At 47.0% G+C, this 18,690-nt stretch overlaps 1 protein-coding gene across 1 annotated transcript; it reads left to right on the top strand.

The window, feature by feature from the left end:
• The first annotated feature begins 5,283 nt into the window (after nt 1–5,283).
• Nucleotides 5,284–7,850, top strand: LOC144146546 (uncharacterized). Its single transcript, XM_077678489.1, has 3 exons — nt 5,284–5,316; nt 6,657–7,218; nt 7,719–7,850. Coding segments are annotated over exons 1-3 (597 nt in total). The 3' UTR covers nt 7,721–7,850.
• The last annotated feature ends 10,840 nt before the right edge of the window (nt 7,851–18,690 follow it).

The following is an 18,690-nucleotide window of genomic DNA, read 5'->3' as shown; positions in this document are numbered from 1 at the left end:
GAAAAGCAGCCGTCGCGGCCATATAAGATGAGGTGAAACACCGAAAGTGACCAGCAATCCGACAAGAGAGGCACCTCGCGAAGAAACGGCGTCCGCAGCCACCGAAAGTCGGAGATGCGCAAGGGAGGCGCGCGGTCAGAAGTGACAGGGCCGACAAAATTGAGCATATTCGTGTTCTGTAAGTGACGTCATGATTTTTCACAACCACCGATAAGCATATCGTGCGCAACCATTGCAGTTGTTTCTGGCAGATCTTTTGGTTCAATAGCTGAGTCATCTACAATGGTTGGCTTGCTGCTTGTGATTAGATAATATTAACATGCCCACTGAAAAGAAAGAGAGAAGACGGGAAGATACGGATGAAGGAGAGACAATCGAACCGTGTACAAGGTATTTTTAAGTTTTTCCCAAAAACCCGATCTCCAAAATGTTCAAGTCCGCGACATATTAGCATAAAACTTGGCGAGCGTCAACGACATCTGGAACTCTTCAAGTTACCTTTGTACACACAGATATTAGTACTCAGGAGGTAAAGTCCTCAACCCAGCGGCGCCTAAACTGACAACCTCACGGATTGTTGTGCCCAATCCTACCGGGACAAAAAGCTCAGCCCACAGCAGAAAATCGCGCTGTTTATATCAACAAGTAAATATCATTTTCAAAGCCGCAACATTTAGAGGAAATGTCGCGAGTCTACTTCGCGATAGTGGTGCATCCGTGTCCATCAGAAACAAGAGACTAGAGTCCAAAAACGCGATCCCTAGGCGAAGGTCTGTGCACTTTCTGGTCTTTGAGAGAAACATACACTTTTTTGATTAGGGGTTATAGTCCAAAGTGGAATACTGATATCAAATCCCTGGTGTTAGCAGCTTATGTGTTTATTTTTTCCAATGTCAGTTTTATAATACCTATAAAAGTAGCTACTGAAAAAAAGAAAAGAAAATGAAAAAAAGAAAAGACAAACGCATATTTTTGTTATTCTCGATGCCCGAAATTGACGACACCTTTAACAGGCGGGAGGCTGTAACGTTTTTTTTTTTTTTTATAAGTGGGTCAATGCATTGTCAGATTCTGTAGACAAGTCCGAAAGTACAGGGTTGTTCCTGCACCTTTGGCCACGTGCGTATACAACAGAACGCTTCTTGGTTGAAATAAGAGCCCAGCATACTAGTTCCTGAAGGCCCTAATGAGCGTGCTAAAACAGCTTCTGGATATTATTTTTATTTTTATAACTCGCCCAAGGAAGGGTTTTGCTTATTCAGCAGAAGCCGGTTTATCTGACCTCGAAATGATGTATTTTTTATGTTATCTTGGCGCTATGCCTTGTTTATGTGGGTCTAAAATGAGAGTAAAAGTTTGGGTGGGGTGAGGGGGGCAAGGAATTAACGTATGCTTGATTACCTTCTTGATGAGCCTTAGGGAGTTCAATGGTATCGATGTCACAGAATAATGGATCAATATAAAGTATTTTAACTTTATAAAAAAAACAAAGAAAACGAAGAAGTTCTCTGTAGCGAAAAAAAAAAAATTCGTCTGTAGCGAAAAATTTTGCGATGGCACATCACAAGCGCACGCACGAATCTACAGAATAAAAATAGAACCGTGGTAAACCAGAAACATGAAGAAAGATTCCCCAGTCTGATCGCGAGCAGACGACTGACGCTCCAAACGAATATGATAAAAAAAACAACCCAAGCGTTAATTGCAATTAAATATTGTTAGCGATGAACTGTGAAAATGCTGTATTGTGATTTTTATAAATTCTTACGCAGCTATTCGTGATCATCTTAAGTAGCCACAAAAGGAGGTTTCTGCTGTGATACCGCGTTTGTCTTCCTCCCCTCGCCAACTGGCATGGCGCATTTTGTTCTGCATGCCCTAGGTGGCGCTCACGTTCCAACTTGGTCGGAAACGAAAACGTTGCTGCCACTCCCCCATGGACAAAACTTATTTTCATCGATTTTATAAATAACAAGGCAAGCGTTTTCGCCGTTCTTGGTATTCAAACAATAAACCGCAAAATGCAACCTCCGTTATGAGTTTCGGCGCGAACAGAGAAGCGGTTAGCTCATGAGAATATCATAGAGACGCTCATCTATTGCCGTATCAGTCTGTATAATAGGCGCGGTGAAGGAGCATGAATAAATATTCCGACCTTTTGCTGCTTTTAACTGTTGAATGAGCACAAAATAAAAAAAATATTTCCGCCTCGACATGCTTTCCTTTCCCACGTCTACAAATCGAAGTCTTGCATTTATCATGGTAACTGCAATAATAATCCCGTTTTCCTGGTGCAATTAACGGGAATGTTTCCGATATCAACAAGTTCCAATCATGACTATGACCCCTACACAACGAAAATTACCGAATCATGCGTATTTCCTTAGTTCTCTTGTTGTTTTTGTTTATTTCAATTTTTTGCGTTATTACACGGTCGATGGCCTCTGATCTACCTGGCTACTCACAAGCACTGCGTGCTTAGGTGTGGCAGTAAATATATCATGTACAGAAACATTGAATAACGCTTTATTATTATTTTTAGGCACGCTCTAATTTTTTCTTCTTTTCAGTGAAGGTAGCCTTAAACTACACAAAACAAAGCTACATCGTAATTATCCTGCTTTACGGCGTAGTCAGCATTTTGCCTGCAAACTGCTAGAATTCCTTCGGAAAATTCCTCTTTTCCTGGCGTCTACGGCAAATTGTGTTTTTTACAGCACAATACATTTACATTTGGGATATAGCGAAAGACAGAATAGGAAGTGTCAGCCGGTAATCGCATGCATTTTTTCATAATCGAAAGCTATCTCAAAACGTGCTTCGATGATCAGAGGACTAATATTACCTTTCAGAAAAGATACAGGTTCTGCTAAGTGGGACCGCTATGGTGTAACTATGACTATGAATGGATTTACTGCTCTCAAGTGACTGAAGTGACTAAGCGGAGATTGGAAGGCCGGTAAAGGACAAGCAAGAAAGAGATTACATCTCATTCAAGGCACAAAATTGCAGACGAATTCGTTGTAACTTTGGTAAAAATATTGATGTCGCTTTAAGAGCAACAAAAAGCAGCTCAGCACCATTCGATACCATGAAAAGGCCTTAGATCGTGATGATTATCATCATCATCGTCGTCGCAATATTTGATGCCATCTACGGAGCTTCCGCTGACCTATATATAACTGCACAGTCATACGACTTGAGCGGCAACCCCAGTACCGCACTTACGTAGCCGAACATGGCGGATTGGCATTCAGAGATTGGCACAGATTCGACGTCACATTTCGGGGCTTATATGACGGCGGATAGCTTGCAATCTGGCTTCAATCATTGATGAACAGCGCAAAAGTATAAATATAAGAAAGACATACCAAGATCGTTTACAAGTATGTCATAGACCTCTTAAACGAACAGAAACCTTATCAAAATTGCCAGATATATTTTTTCCAATGTCAACGCCCATAGCTTTTTAACGTGTGCGGCGGTAAAATAGGAAAGGAGGTTGAACTCAATTTATTGGCCTTTAAAACGACGGAGGTTCGATAGGGCCGAGGAGACCTGTAGTCCGGCTCTGGAAAATCCGAATACCGTGGACGTGGCCTCGTTTCTGCCGAACAACAGGAGGTGGTCCTCGAGGAGGGGATCTACAGCATAAACCTACAAGTCCTTGCAAGGGAGTATGAGAGGAAAGGAGATTATGCTAGTTGCAGTGGCTGCAGCTTGTGCATGCCAAGCATGCGTTGTTATTTCGAAGTATTCGGGGGAGTGTCGGTGGCTTGTACAGATTCCGGATCGCGGCTCGGATAGCAGCCCCAAAACTGGGGTAAAAACAGCAGTGTCGGCCTGCCGAAATAGGTCCCGTGATGCCACCGGGCTTACACACCTGTGCGCTGTTCAGTGAAGGATGCCTCGATGATGTTCATCGTTGTCTACCTGTATGTTGAGTAGACCACGATGCTATGGAATAATGGGGAGAAACCAGATGCGCCAGACTGCTTTGCCAAGTACGACAACTTTTCTTTCTCCGCGACCCCTTAGGTTTCTTTAATCGTATGTTCCAACACCACCCGGATTGTCCTTTACAATCGGGGCCACAAATGGCTGACGTCCAAGCCACGGCAGAAATTCACCTGAAGCTTGTGTGACATATTCCCTCCTCCGGTCTTCGTTGGTGTGCCCGATTTCATGTTATGAAATCAAACAAAGCTTGTACCACCATTTTGTCAGGGTGCTCCGAATACGGTGTGACACTGAAAATAGCCCTAAAATTGTGAGGACCACGCCATAGGTGATGAACGCATGGCTTCAGAATAAGCATCTGCCTTGATATCTTCGTGGTTTTTCTAATGAACCTTTCTTTTTTATTGCTATCCCACCTTTCCTCAAGCATTACGGAGCACATCGGGGAACTCAAGGGGAGCACGCTCCCAGCGCCATCACTGAGGCGTCATAGCACATTCGAAAACCCATTGAAGAAATTTCTTTCATTCTGTCATTCAATCGAACACCTTGTGCAACTGTTGGTTGTACTCGTAGCGGCGGGTGCTTCAAAAGCGCACGTCAATTAGATACAAAGAGCCTCAATCACCCACACGGGGAGCTCTCTTTTTATGGGGAGAATGTGTGCAAGAAGGTGTGTGGATACAAATATCTATGAAAAAAAACGAACATTTCTTGTGAAACAAACCTGCTGCCATAACTTATGGCAGGCTTAGTTGCCTAGGTGCGTATCTATGTGGAAAATATTCAAAATATCGGGTACATTTTTGTCCTAGTTGGTTGTAATAACTTTATTCAATAGCTTTACTTCTAACAAAACACACTGAATTCAGGCTTAAGCCTCACTTTCGTGAAGCAAGGAAATAAACTTTATTTACCAAGTATTTAACTCTGAGAGGTGTCGTTAAAACGAAATACAGATTGATGGAGAGGAGAGAGAAATAAAAGATAGCAGGCTTCTGGATGTCGAAAGACAAGGCTATATATTGAGTTTCCAAACACTTGGACGATTGGTGGCGGAAAAGGACCTAATTTTCCGTCGTCCCTGTTGAAAGGTTTCAAAAAGCAAGAATGAGCCGGAAGCAAGATAAATGCACAGGCAGTTCCGACCTTCGTCCGGGATTCATGCCATTACCGCTTCTTGAGTATGCTATTGTATCGTATTTGTAACAATAAATACCTTGCGTGTATGGTTAAGTTTGAACTTCAACTCTCGGCAGCGCTTAACCGGCTCATCGAAATGTTGAAAGCGTTTTTTTCGCAAAGGGTCGTTGTCCTGCGTTGATGATTGTGATACACCTGAACAAGCATGAAAAGGTAAGACAAATGAACAGGGAAGAAGCTCCGCACGCTTCACTTGCAGGCAGCAGAACTTCAATAACTAATAAGTACATTAGTGGTGCAACGTCTGAGCTGCGGACGGAGCGAGACTCTCCAACACAGCAAGCCTATGTTGCTTCAAAGAAGTACCGCAGTTTTCTTGAATAAGGGACTTTAATGCAGTTAGACAAATAAACTTTTTCCCTTTTCGTATAAGCAGTAACGACACCCCGTTTTCAGCTTTCATCTCTGGTTAAGTTGCTGAATTAAACACTCAATTCTCGTCAGGATCGTCCGGCCGCGCGGATCATGGCCTTCACGAGTACATTTTAAAGCGTCAAGGTCAGTTTTGACCACCGTTTCGTGATGTGCCACCGCAAGCAGTGCTTTTTCCGTTGTTTTATACTGCTTATCATTCACGCACTGCACAACCGTCAGCGCCAGCGATCATAAAATCTCTAGTGATGCTTCCGCACAGCAGTACACGCCCATTTCTTTCTTCTCTTCTTCTTGCTCGCCCTCGAACCATACGAACCTCACTCTAATATCGTCCACTTTGCACCCTGTATAAAAGGAGACAGAACTGCTGCCGATTCAGCAGTTCGACCGTAAGCACCACAAGACACCATGGTGAGTATTGAGATTCGTGCAAATGACTGCAGCATTATACTGCAACGTGAGGGTACCATGCTTGAAGTGGCCATGTGGAAGAATAACATGTATTCTCCAGATATATGTCGGAGTGTTTTACACACAGGTCTAAAACACATATGTCAAAAATAATTTCTCTAAAAAGTGTAGCGCCACATATTTCGTAATACTACCGTGTTTTTTACCAGTTTAGCAAAGAGAGTCTGCAATTTGAACTTGACTGTGCGCGTTACTAAGAAGAAAAAATGATATTTCAGTCTTCGGTACAGTACCGCAATCTACATTTATTCGTTTACTGGGAGAATCAACGACAGCAGGTATTTACGCATTATTTCGGATATAAATTTACAAATAAATAAAACGCCCAGCAATAAAACATTTTTTTTACAGACGGACAATATGCAAGAAAAAAATCCCCTTGAGGAGAAAGCCACGTCAACTTTAATCAGATGGCCCCACAGAATGGTGCACAGAAGTTTGCGTTTTACTGCAAAACAGGTCTTACGCGTCCTCATTCTACCAACCAAGCCTCAACCTTCAAACAACTGTAAGAACAGTCAACCCCAAATGGCAAAGCACTAAAACGTGCATTCCAGATCCCGGTCTGCCAACCACGTTTCCAACGCGAGAGTTCCCTTTATACCAATCACATCTTTTTACACACCCTTCATTGGCGTCTTTCCCAGATCCGCGCCTGCATTGTCCTGGCTCTGGCTACCAGCGCTCTCGCTGGCTACACTGGCTTCAGTGGTTATGGCCTCGGCTACGGCCTTGGCTATGGTGGCCTTGGCTACTCCGGCCTAGGCTATGCTGGTTACGGTCTTTCTCACTACGGCCTGGCTCACGGTGTCGGCTACTCCGGTCTCGGTCTCGGCTACAGCTACGCCCCAGCTGTCGCTAGGACTGTGTCCACCTACCACGCTGCTCCAGCCGTGACCACCGTCGCTCACGCTGCTCCAGTCGCCGCCTACCACGCCGCCCCCGTCGCCACCTACGCTGCTGCCCCAGTCGCCAGCTACGCTGCCGTCCACCACGCCCCAGCTGTGGCCACCGTTGCTCACGCTGCCCCAGTTGTCGCTTCCTACAGCGTCGCTCACGCTGCTCCTGTCTACGGCTACGGCATTGGCCACTACGGCTATGGTGCTGGCCACTACGGTTTCGGCTATGGCCTCGGCTCCTACGGCCTGAACTATGGCTACGGTCTTGGATCTCCCTTCGACTATACCACCCTCCTCCGCAAGAAGAAGTGTAAGTACACCGTATATGTAGCGAAATCTGGTATCATAAAACTGCATAAGTGAATAACTTGTAAGATGCTGGCTACGGAGTTCGACGTAGGCAATTGCTGTGTATGTTTAAATTTTAATGATAATAATAGACTTAATTCTCTCGGTTGGCATTTCTTTTACGCTTATCGCGCTGAAAATAAAAAGCATTTTTTAACAGCAAGTGGTCCTCTCTGTCACCACGATTACGGAATCGAAGGAGCAAGGCCGTTTCGTATTCCCGATCACCATTTTTCAGCGAGAGCTGTGTCGTGGTCCGTATATCAATCAGTTCCGCAAAGGCTCGTTATATGTGAGGAAAGCTCGCAGTCGAGGTGTATCATGCGGTGTACTGTGTGCCACCAGTTCAAACTCACGAACTCAAGGAAATCATGCATCCGTCTGAATATTAAATGGGGAGTACGTGTTTCCCATGGTGCATCAAATGGCTCAATATTACTCAACCACTTATTGCCTTTTCAGAATTTTTTCTGCGCCGAGTGACTACAATCACTTCCATCATCTAGGACATCGACCAAATTTTAATTGCTCATTCTTCGCTGTTTCGTCACCGGAACGCAGGGCTGATGCGAAAATAAAACACAAAATTTCTCATTTCAGCGTCCTTGTCATTTTTTCCGATACATTCGATACAGCTACGCATCACTACTTACGAAGATAACGTTGCAGCATGCATGCTGCTCTCTATTGTCGTTTTAGCCGTATATAAAACCCGCAGTAGAGTTGCATACCTCAGTATATCATTGCGCATCACGGTTTTATTATGAGTGTACGGGCTATTTCCTCATCAATAAACACTGGGCTTAGGAAATGTTCAAATGTATTCGAAAAACAACACGTTCAGCAGTTACCACCCCGTTCATACACCTCTTTTAAGTAAATTACGTACATGGCCATTAGGTAAATAGCCAGGAGAGCAACCTCTTTCTCAGTTTATCCAAGCGCTCACTGGCGACACAAGAAGCTCAATGGTACACAAGAAAGGGCAACTGTAGAAGTTTCTTGTAGATGGGGGTCAGTGTAGATACTCCTTGTAAGCGATGGTAACCTCAGTTGTTTCTAGCGGCATGCAGCGCCTCCCGGGTAGCTGTCATTATAACAGTGCTTGCGAGAGAAAACGAGTGAAATATTGTAACTGGGGCGATCTTTACCCATCTCCGTCATATCTTCGCGTTCTGGCATATCTGACCTTCGATGCATTCGAAGAAATAAACCCGTGCTACGGGTGCACACTGCAGCAGGCGTACCTACTTCTTTATAAATGCACCCTTCTTCGTTGAGGCAGGGAACGCATGCTGACTTTGCCGTCGCCCCATTGAGAGTAGACTATTCTTGCACCCGACAGCTTGGGCCGCAAGGAACCCAGGCCACTCTGTGCATGCATGGTGAACCATCGCACACACAGGTCCGCAAGCAATCATTAAAAACCTAGTTTCGCTGCACTCAGTTATTTCGACGCAAACGTATTAAAACGACATCTCTAGCTACTCGCAATGTAAGATGAGATGGAGGCCCGCAAGTGACTAGCAATCTTACAAGAGCAGCTCTTCGCGAAGAAACGGCGTCGCGCCGCCCCCGAACGTCAGAGACATGCAAAAGAGGCGTGCGATGAGAGTGAACGGGGCCGACAAAATCACACCTATTTTTGTTCTGTAAGTGACGTCATGGTTTTTCACGACTGACGATAAGCATGCCGTACGCAACCATTTCTGTCGTTCCTTTAATATTTCTGGGCTCAATGCCTCCACACGGGTGGGCTTGCTGCGTCTGATTGCATGAGATTAACACATGCACTGAGAAGACAGAGAGACGACACGAAGATACGCGTTCTAAAAGACAGTCGAAGAGCGTGAGAGATGTTTTCGTGTACTTTCTATGGAACCATATTTAGGAGTCTAATTTCAGCAACATTTGATTCCCAAACATGGCAAGAGACGGAAAGGTCGGAAACCGCTCAGCTGACCTTCGGTAGACAAGGATATTAGCACTAATGTGGTGGAGTCCTCAACCCAGCGCCCCCCACAGTTACAACCTAATCACCGGTGAAGCACCTGAAGACCTTAAAAACCACCTCCCCGCTTCGATCGCCAGCATCACTCAACCTTCATTATTCAAGACGGCCATTAAACTTTTTTTAAAAACCTGTATGACCCAGTCCTCTCTGCAACGCCATCGATGCCCTGAGAGTATTCTAATAAATAAATAAATACACTGCAGTGCCGAAGCACATAAGGAACCAGACATCCCACCCGACCACTGAAACTAAAGCTGGTTATAGCAACAAAGTAGATATCATTTTGAAAGCGGTAACATTGAATAGCAATGATGTATGACAAGAAGCCGATAATGGTGTCGCCGTGTCCGTCACTAACAAGCTACTGGAGTTCAAAAAAGACGTTCAAAAACGAAGGCTTTTGCGCTTTCAGGACTTCGATAGAAACATACAGCTTTTTGATGAGGGGGTGACAACAAAAGTGGCATACTAATATAAAAACACTGATATTGGTACCTTACGTGTCAATTGTTTCAAATATCGCGTCCATATTGGGGATGAAAAAAGAGAGCGCAATACGCTTTTGTGCACAGGTAGTACAGTAAAAAAAGAACGACAAACTGACAATTTTATTATTCTAGATGCCACAGATTGACTACATTGTTGAATAGACGGGAAAGTCTACCGCATTTTTTTGAGAAACTTGTGTTATTTATTTGGCTCATTGAGCTATTTATTTGGCATTTGCGGTCCCGTACTCTTCCTCGTGTACGAATACAACAGAACACTCCTTGAATGAAAGAATAGCAGACCATACTAGTTTCAGAACGTAGTGAAGACTGTGCAAAGCCGCTTCTGGACATTATTAACTATCGAGCTCTTCAAGCTTTTAGTTCCGCCGTATAGCGTAACCGGAAAATATACCAAGAAAAAATTGGCCGCGTATCTGCTCCTTTCGTTGCAAATGTCGACGCAAGACGATAGTTGACTGGTGCCTCTGATAAGTAAATGCATCCCTTCTCTTTCCCGCTCATCTCTTGAGGTTCTTCTCCAGTCTCGTTCCTTTCAAGATAGGACGTTAGAATTTTGCTCAAGTGAAATAAAATTTACCTTGTTCCACTGCTCCAAGTCGGGTGCCCCGATACCAACGCTGCCGTACGGCGGAGACGGCGTGAGTCCAGGCACCCGACTGCAGCGTTTATAGAATCACATTTCCCTACTACACGAGCGTTCTAAGCAGAACGCCAAACCTATCTAGGGAAACTTTTTGTTGCTGTTGCCATTTGATTTTCTTTAATTCCGTCAGGTAGCACGGAAACAGCAGGCGAGAGTTTTTAGTTGATGTGGTATTGTATTTGCTATGGAAAAAAGCAGCCATCCGTAATTTTTTGATAAAGGATTACTGCAAATATCACTCATGCATTGATGTTCTGCCTTATAGTTGCGCAATTTTTTATTCTTTTAAACAATCTTGACAAGTATGAACATTGCCAACGGACTTAAACGTTTAGAGTATATAAGACTATTGCGCAGCATCTGTGTTGCTTTGTCCAGATGGCCTAATCGATTCACAGACAGACAGACATACAGACAGATAGACCAAAATTGACTTGTTCAAGTAGCCCAAGAAAGACTATCGTCTTTGAAATTACCGAGCGGACGGGAGCGTTTCCCTCGTGAGGAGCGCCCGGCGTAAACCAGGTGTGCGCGTGGGCTTCCGCCACATGATGACCTCGCAAAAAAATACCAAGAAAAACTACCGAGCGCAGAAGAGCGTGCGCCTCGTGCAAAAGAACACTCTGCCAAGGTTATTGCGTGATATCTGGCGTGTTCTTCTACACGCCCGTTCGCCTGCGTTCGCGCCTCAAGTTAAGCGCCTGCAAGGCCTCTTTGACACTACACCGCCGCCGCACTTGCTTACGGGAGATTTCAGTGCGAACCATCCAGCTTGGGGCAGTGTTAAGACGACAGCAAGCGGAAACCATCTGCTCTATGTGGCCAGCTACGCAGGACTAGCAGTGCTCAACAGTGGTTCTTCCACGTTCTTTCTGGCAGGGCTTCAAGCGTATTGGATGTGACTATGGCTTCCACTTCTCTGCTGCCTGTCGTATCCTGGTATCCAGACATTGAAAGCTTCAGCAGCGACCACAACCCAACGTATACCGTGACGGATGAAGATAGCGGCGGTACCACCAAGCGGCCACTGTCAATGGTAAACTGGGCGAGCTTGCGAGACATGGTGGAGGATAATGCTCACGCATTGCCTACGAACGAAGAGCGGGCCGAAGCTATTGCCAGGGCCCAGTCAGTCAACACGGCGGAGCTTGGTGCCAAAGGCATGGGCACCAGTGGACGAAGAGTATAAACGCCTTCGCCCGATTCGCAGAAGAGCAGAGTGCCGTGCGAGAAAAACGCTGTCACCAGATGATATTCGAGCTTCAAGGCATGCCCAGAAGCGCATTCAGAGGCACTTGAATAAGCTCGCAAAACAGCTTTGGAGAGAATAGTGTTCCAAGTTGGATCCCCGGAAACCACTGACTCACATTTGGCAAGTTTTCCGCTGCCTGAGAGCAACAACAAGTCAAGCTCATCCGTTCTCATCAATAGCTCTCCAACGTGGAGTCAGTTAACTGGACGTAGCTGACGAATTTCGCGCCAAGGTTACAGCTTCTCGGAGCTCCTCAGTGATTTCAGAGGTCCTGACTGATTGGCTCTCCACTACGAATGCCACGCTCATGGATGAATTATTCACTGTGCATGAGCTAATCTCAGCGTTAGCGTCCGTTAACTTGCCTTCTTCGCCAGGCGCCGATGGCGTTACATACTCAGCTTTGCGACACCTCGGCGGTAACACCCTCCGGCAACTGCTTACCTTCTACAACAAGTCGCGGGAGACAGGCCGCGTGGAAGTGGGCTGGAAAGTTGGTCGCCTAGTAGCGGTCCTCAAACCAGGAAAACCGCCAACCAACATCAACTTTTGCCGCCTTATTGCTTTACTAAGCTGCATGTGGAAGGTAATGGAAAACATGGGGCTGCAGCGACTCCTCTGGGATCTTGAGGACAGAGAAGTATATCCCCCAGAGATGTCAGGGTTCAGAGAAAGAAGAAGTAGCATCGACAACGTCATTGCTTTGGTGAGGGATATTCATCGGCAAAAGGCTGCAAAATATCACAGTATCTGTCTTGCTAGACATCAAGGCGGCTTTTGACAGCGTTTCTCATGGAGCTTTTCAAAGGCAAATGACGTTTGTATGGCTACGAGGGCGGATGGGCACTTGGCTCTGTGACTGCTTGCAGAATCGGTATGTTTATATCACCACCAATAAAGGCGACACAAGGAGGCATGAGATTACACAGGGTGTCCCTCAAGGCGAAGTTTAAGTCCTGTCCTGTTTAACATCTGCCTCATCCGCATCACGAAAGTACTACCCCAAGGTGTCAACATATCTCTCTATGCTGATGACATTTGTGTCTGGGCTTCTGGCAAAAACCGGAGAAGCATACGATCCAAACTGCAGAAAGCTCTTCTTGCAATTTGGAAAGTACCTTAGTACCTTCGGATTGCTAATTTCACCCGAAAAGTGTGCCGCAGTTGTCTTTACGAGGTGGGATGTATCCGGCTATCCTCTGGTCATAAATGACACAGACATACCGTACGTTCAAAACCATAAATTTTTTGGAGTTACATTACAGCGATCACTATCTTGGGCCCCCCATATCCGTCACCTTAGGGAACGCCTGCAGTCGTTCATACCCATTTTTCAGTTGCTGACAGGAAAAACGGGAGGATGCTCAGTGCCTTCACTACTACGACATTATAAGGCACTATTCCTTGGCCATCTGCGGTACAGCCTCCCAGCGCTGATTGGTTTGCCTAAAAAAAACTTCCGAGTGCTAGAGTGTGCACAAGCTCAAGTTCTGGGCATCTGCCTGGGCCTTCCAAGGTGCACATCCACGAATGGAACTCTCTGAGAAGCAATGTACATGTCAACCCAGACACTCCATGATCAAGAGTTTCTTCGCACCAGCCTCCGTCACGTAGGCCGGTGTGCTGACCATCCTCTAGCACAGATGTCTTCCCCTCATGTACGGAGCGTCGTATCGGCGAACTTCGAACGCCCAAGCAAGCCTGCCTTTCCGCCATGGAAAGTTGTAGCATGGAATAACATACCAGGTATAGGCAGGAAATCATCTCTGCCTGACCAAGCCTTGCGATACTTCACGCTAGAGCATATCAGCTAACGTTATCTTGACCACGTTCACGAGTATACAGACGGGTCCGTGAGGACTGACTCGTCAGCTATAGCAGTGTGGATTCCGTCGGTGGGACTAACTGTGAAAGAGAAACTCAGTCACCAGACGTCGTCCACCTTCACTGAGTTGACTGCTATTAGGGCAGCACTCGTTCACATCCCCAATAGTCCCGCTCGCGAATGGGTGATCTCCACCGACTCGCGGCCTTCCCTGCAAGCACTGATGAAACCATCCCACCGTTGAAGCAAACTTGTGCGGGATCTACACGCATTGCACACACTTGGACTACGAGACGGGCACTGCATCTCACTTCAATGGCTGCCAGGTCATTCCGGCATCCTGGGCAACGTCGTCTCTGACGCAGCAGCGAATGAGGCACACAGTTTGCTTGTGTCTATTGGAATCCCGTATTCCAGACAAGACGGAAATACGGCCGTGAACGCACCCGGACGGAAACTGCAGTTGCCAGCTTGGCAGGACCCTCTTAGGATACCCTTGCCTCTGCACGCGATTGACCCTCAGTGCAATTTCCAGTTTCCGCGAGGCCTACAAAATCAAACAGAGGGTGTTCTTCACCGACTACGCCTGAATGTTGCCTTCACTGGTAGCTTTCTTTTTAAAATAGGCTGGGCGGACTCGCCATTGTGCTCTGTGTGCTCTGTGAGGGAAGACATGCTGCACGTCTTATGTTACTGCCCGCAGCATAGAACTCATCGCGAAGTACTGAAAAGAACTTTTGTGCGGCTCCTACGCGGAAACTCTTTAGAGCCGCATCACGTTTTGGTCCTTGGCACATTCACGCTGACGCGGCGCGAGGGACAAAGGCTCCGTTAACGTTCTTGTCTGACGCGGGATTAATCGAGGTTCTTTAACCTTGGGATCCTCAGATTTTTTCTCCTAGTGCTGTCAATTTTTCTCCGTTCCGAACTGATCTTATTTTCTTCTCCCCATTATTCATTGTTGCTGTGTACTTGTTCACCCCTCTTTTTTTTTTTCGCCTCACTATGTTCACCCCCATCTGAAGTAGCAAGCCCCGCATTTTGTGGGGCTAACTTCTTCAGTGTCCAGTAAAGTATTCTCTCTCTCTCAAGTTGGAAACACAGACGCCGAGCTCGTGCTGCATACGCCTAGTTCGCGAAGCCGGTTGCCGCTGGTTCTAGTGCGGGCTAGCGCGGTCCACTTTGGGAGAGATGTGAAAGCCTGCGCACAAAACTGTCCGAGTCTGTCAGTCATGAAGAACTTTCAGCGGCAAGTTCGGAAATCCATGTTATATGCAACAGCCGGGTTTCCGACAAACGAAAGGAGAGGGGCCGGCAGCTGTGCTGTTTCTCCAGCCTTGCACCAATTCTGCAAGCTTCGCCAATGTTTGTTTATAAGCCGCTCAACTGAGGATTATACTGAATCTGTTGAGCCTGGTTTGTCTGACCACGAAGGGGGTTATTTTTCATGTTACTTTAGCACTGTGTCCATTGTTCTTTGTCTAAAATTGTGAACGCAAAGAATATTTCACGTGCAAGTGACGATAGTATGCTGGGTTCCCTTCACTTAAGTCACAACGATTTCCATAGTATCGATATTTCGGCGCTGGGGCAGCACTCACTCGTGGGTTCTCTCGGCGGGAGCGATGATGAGCCGCTGCGTCGCCGGCGCGAATTGCGTCTCATGAAGGGACCGCCACCCGCGTCTTAGGCAGGGAACGCACACCATCGTCACGTGCACGCCCCCTCGCGGTTTCGCCAGCGTCGTGCAGACGAGCGTGTTGTGCGGGCACAGCATACTGCCCCCCCCTCCCCCTCCTCCACCGCACACTTTCAGAAAGCGCTCGCGCCGCCATGGCGAACCACCCTCTCCTCAAAATTTCTCGACACTCTCTTGCTTTGTTTTCTTTTACTATTCGATCTTCGCGGCACTCTCCTCCTTTGCTTTCTTTCAGTATTTGGTCCTGCCATCGTTCACTCGGTTACGGCCACGACGCAGCTCAGCCCGGAGACGGCCGCCAAAGCGCTGCGCCCTAAAAACATGCGTTTATACCGCTGGTGATGAACCTTGCAAATAATTTTGGGATTCGTATCGACTCGTGTGTAACTGTGATAAACATTAAAAATGGCAGCATCTCCAGTCCCTAGATGATGGCGAGGGTGCGGAGTACGGGGACCCGAAATAACATCCAGGTTGTGCCCCGAGGGACATCCGATTTGCGCCCCGACCGTCATTCGATTTCAGCCGTGAGTTGCGCCATGATCACTCCCGAAATCGCTTGATGGTGGTGTGCGCACGGATGGACGCGGACGGGAATATGGAGGTCCTAATCTACTCCGCACCGTTACAGGCGAGGGAGTAAGCCGTTTGATTCTCGGGTAGTAACTCACGGTCGTAGCCCAGTGGGTAAGACAACTGACACTAGTTTTGTCATGTCTACCAGACACAGGCTCGAATCCTGCCGGTTCCCTGCCCTGTGTGATTTTTTGCAATTGTAAATGCTATGTGCACGGACGCGGACGGACGTTGTCATGTCCTAAGGTACTCCGCACCTAAAAGCCACAAAAAGAAGTTCATGACCTTCTGCCACGTTTGGCTGCACCCTCTCGCGAACTCGCATGGGGAGTTTTGTTTGTGCTCAGCAGGTGGCGCCGCCCTTCCGAGTTGGTTAGTGTTCCTCTATATAGATGAATTCTAGAGTTGGTCATGAAAGGCCAAGTTGGTGGCTACTCTCGAATAGGCGAAAATTGTTTTTACTTATTTTACAAAGAATAGGGTAAATGCCTTCGACCTTCTTTATGTTAAACAAAATAGAACGCAGAGTGCGAACTCATTTACGAGTTTAAAGGCGAAAAAAAAAGCGGTTTACTCAAGAGCATTTTTAAAAACACTCATTTATTGCTGTCATACCCGGTATAATAGACGCGGTGACGAAGCATGAGTAAAGTCTCCTCTACTTTGCCACATTCAACTATTGAGTGAGCGCCAAACCAAACCACCCATTGTCACCTTGAGTCTTGACACACTTTCCTTTCCCAGACGTTTCGAACACAACACCTGTAGAAACTGAAATTTTCCGCGTATTGTGGCACCTGGAATAATGATCGGCTCTTTCTGACGCACTGAACTGGAAAGTTCTATTTTTTTTATACAAATACTTATGATGGCCGTAGTCCCAGCACAGCAAACGTTACCGCATAGAGCGCAACTTTATAGTTCGCCCTCTGGGCAAACACGCTGTAATTCTTGACAAACGATAGCCTTTTTTGAGCTACTAGAACGCAGAAATTTTGATCTGTCTGCCTGTCTCTCCCTCGCCTCAGCTGCCCGGCCAAAGTCAAAGCAGGGGCGCTATTCCAGAAGGCCCGAGTTCTGCCTACTCCCGAGCTTCTTGGGTTATAGTAGTGATAGTGGAGCATTCGATACACATCGAGCGAACCGCGGGAATCGCGCGAAGCATGCCTGGCCTCTTTAGCGTGCTGTATTGGGGCCGCTTACGTTGATAAAGTACGGCTTTTGCTATCTTCCGCATGCAGCCCCATCTAAAATCGATCTGCACTACTCATTCCCTGGCATAAACTAGATAACCCCACTGCTCCTTTGAAATCCCCAGCCTGCCTATTGGCTACACCCAACGCAGGGCGGTCCATTTAAAGCAAAGCTTTTTACCTCTACCCCCCAAGGGTTCTTTCGCGACCGTTGGTGTCACCAGAAAACACCAGCGAACAAATAAAAGAATTTACTCGCACCACCCGGAATCGAACCTGGAACTAATAGACTGAGAAAGCGAGAGCCCGTTGTGTTGCCGATTTAGCTACGAGCCCACGCGAAGACTGGGAAGACAGGTGGTGTACTCACCAAGCACATCTACGGGTTTACCCCCTGCGTTCTCGCTGAATGCCACGTGAAAGCATCACGTGACCACTCACGCCCGTCTAGCGGCCCTGTGCGCACCTTGCTCATGTGCTAGAAGCTACAAAAATTAAAGGAAGCTCACACCAATGCATGACATCTCACTTCTAGTACGCCAATGTGCTAAAGCCTGTGGCCTCCAGTGTTCACGTAAACAATCACAGCTCCTTGTCGTCCGCCCTCACGCCAAACCAAGGAATACATTCAAATACTCCTTGATGGCCAGGCCATCACTCCAAGCCCCAGCATCAAGATCCTGGGCCTACATCTCGAGGCTAACACCAAGAGTGACGTCTCCTTGCAGCGCCTCAAAAACAGCATTAATCAAATCATACACATGATCAGGCGAGTTACCACCAAGAAGCGAGGCCTAAAGGAATCCGGTACCTTTCGATTAATTGAAGCTTTTGTCCTCTCGAGAGTTACTTACGTCAACCCCCTGTCTTCTTCTCGACAAAGAAGACATAGAGATGCGTTATATAATGATTAGAAAGGCGGTCGAGCAGGCCATTGGTCTTCTCATGAGTGCGTCCACACACAGGCTGCTTAGCACGGGGCTCCACAACACGGTGGAAGAGCTGATAGGAGGCCATCTTTCTAACCAGAAGGTCCGACTCAGAACTGCGATGGGTAACCGCATGCTTTACCAGATTGGCTGGGCAGCCCAAAATGTTATTCCGCTTGACCTACTCCCAGACTCTTGGCGACTAAAACTAAAGATGCTCCATTTGCTTAGAAATATGAACCCCTCACATGACGAGGGTCACCAAAAAGCACGGGCTCAAGCGCTAAACACCACCCTCGGTGGGGATCATGCAGTTATCTACACAGACGCCTCCAAACATCGAGGGCAGCTATACGCCATCATCGTGGCTACCTCCAGAACCAACCTCCTTGCGTGTACCTCGCTTAGGACCCAAGAAATGACGGCAGCAGAAGAGGCAGCCATCACCTTGGCTCTCGCTCAACCAGGGGTTCGGAGGGTAGTCATCGGTTTCCCGCAAGCCTACTGGAATTACCAGTAGGGTTGGGTGTCCTGATCTGCCCTGCGCGTGCTAAAAACCCGCTCCCCAAACGATTCCATTCAGCTCATCTGGACACCCCCTCATGCTTCAATGAAGGGCAACAAATACGCCCACCCAACAAGCCTGCGCTTTTACCTCCCGTGCTATGGAGCTGCACGAGGACAGTCACCCGCTCGTCACGTTCAGGGAGATAACCCAGCATTATCGGCTTCTGAGACATACCGTACCTTCGCCTTACCCTGACCTTTCCAGAGAACAACAAACTACCCTA

Source organism: Haemaphysalis longicornis, unplaced genomic scaffold, assembly GCF_048455015.1.
Source record: "Haemaphysalis longicornis isolate Haplotype H1 unplaced genomic scaffold, Haemaphysalis longicornis Haplotype H1 scaffold_7, whole genome shotgun sequence".
Lineage (NCBI taxonomy): Eukaryota > Metazoa > Arthropoda > Arachnida > Ixodida > Ixodidae > Haemaphysalis > Haemaphysalis longicornis.
The sequence above is the reverse complement of the archived record's forward strand: the minus strand, read 5'-3'. Positions and strand labels throughout refer to the sequence as shown.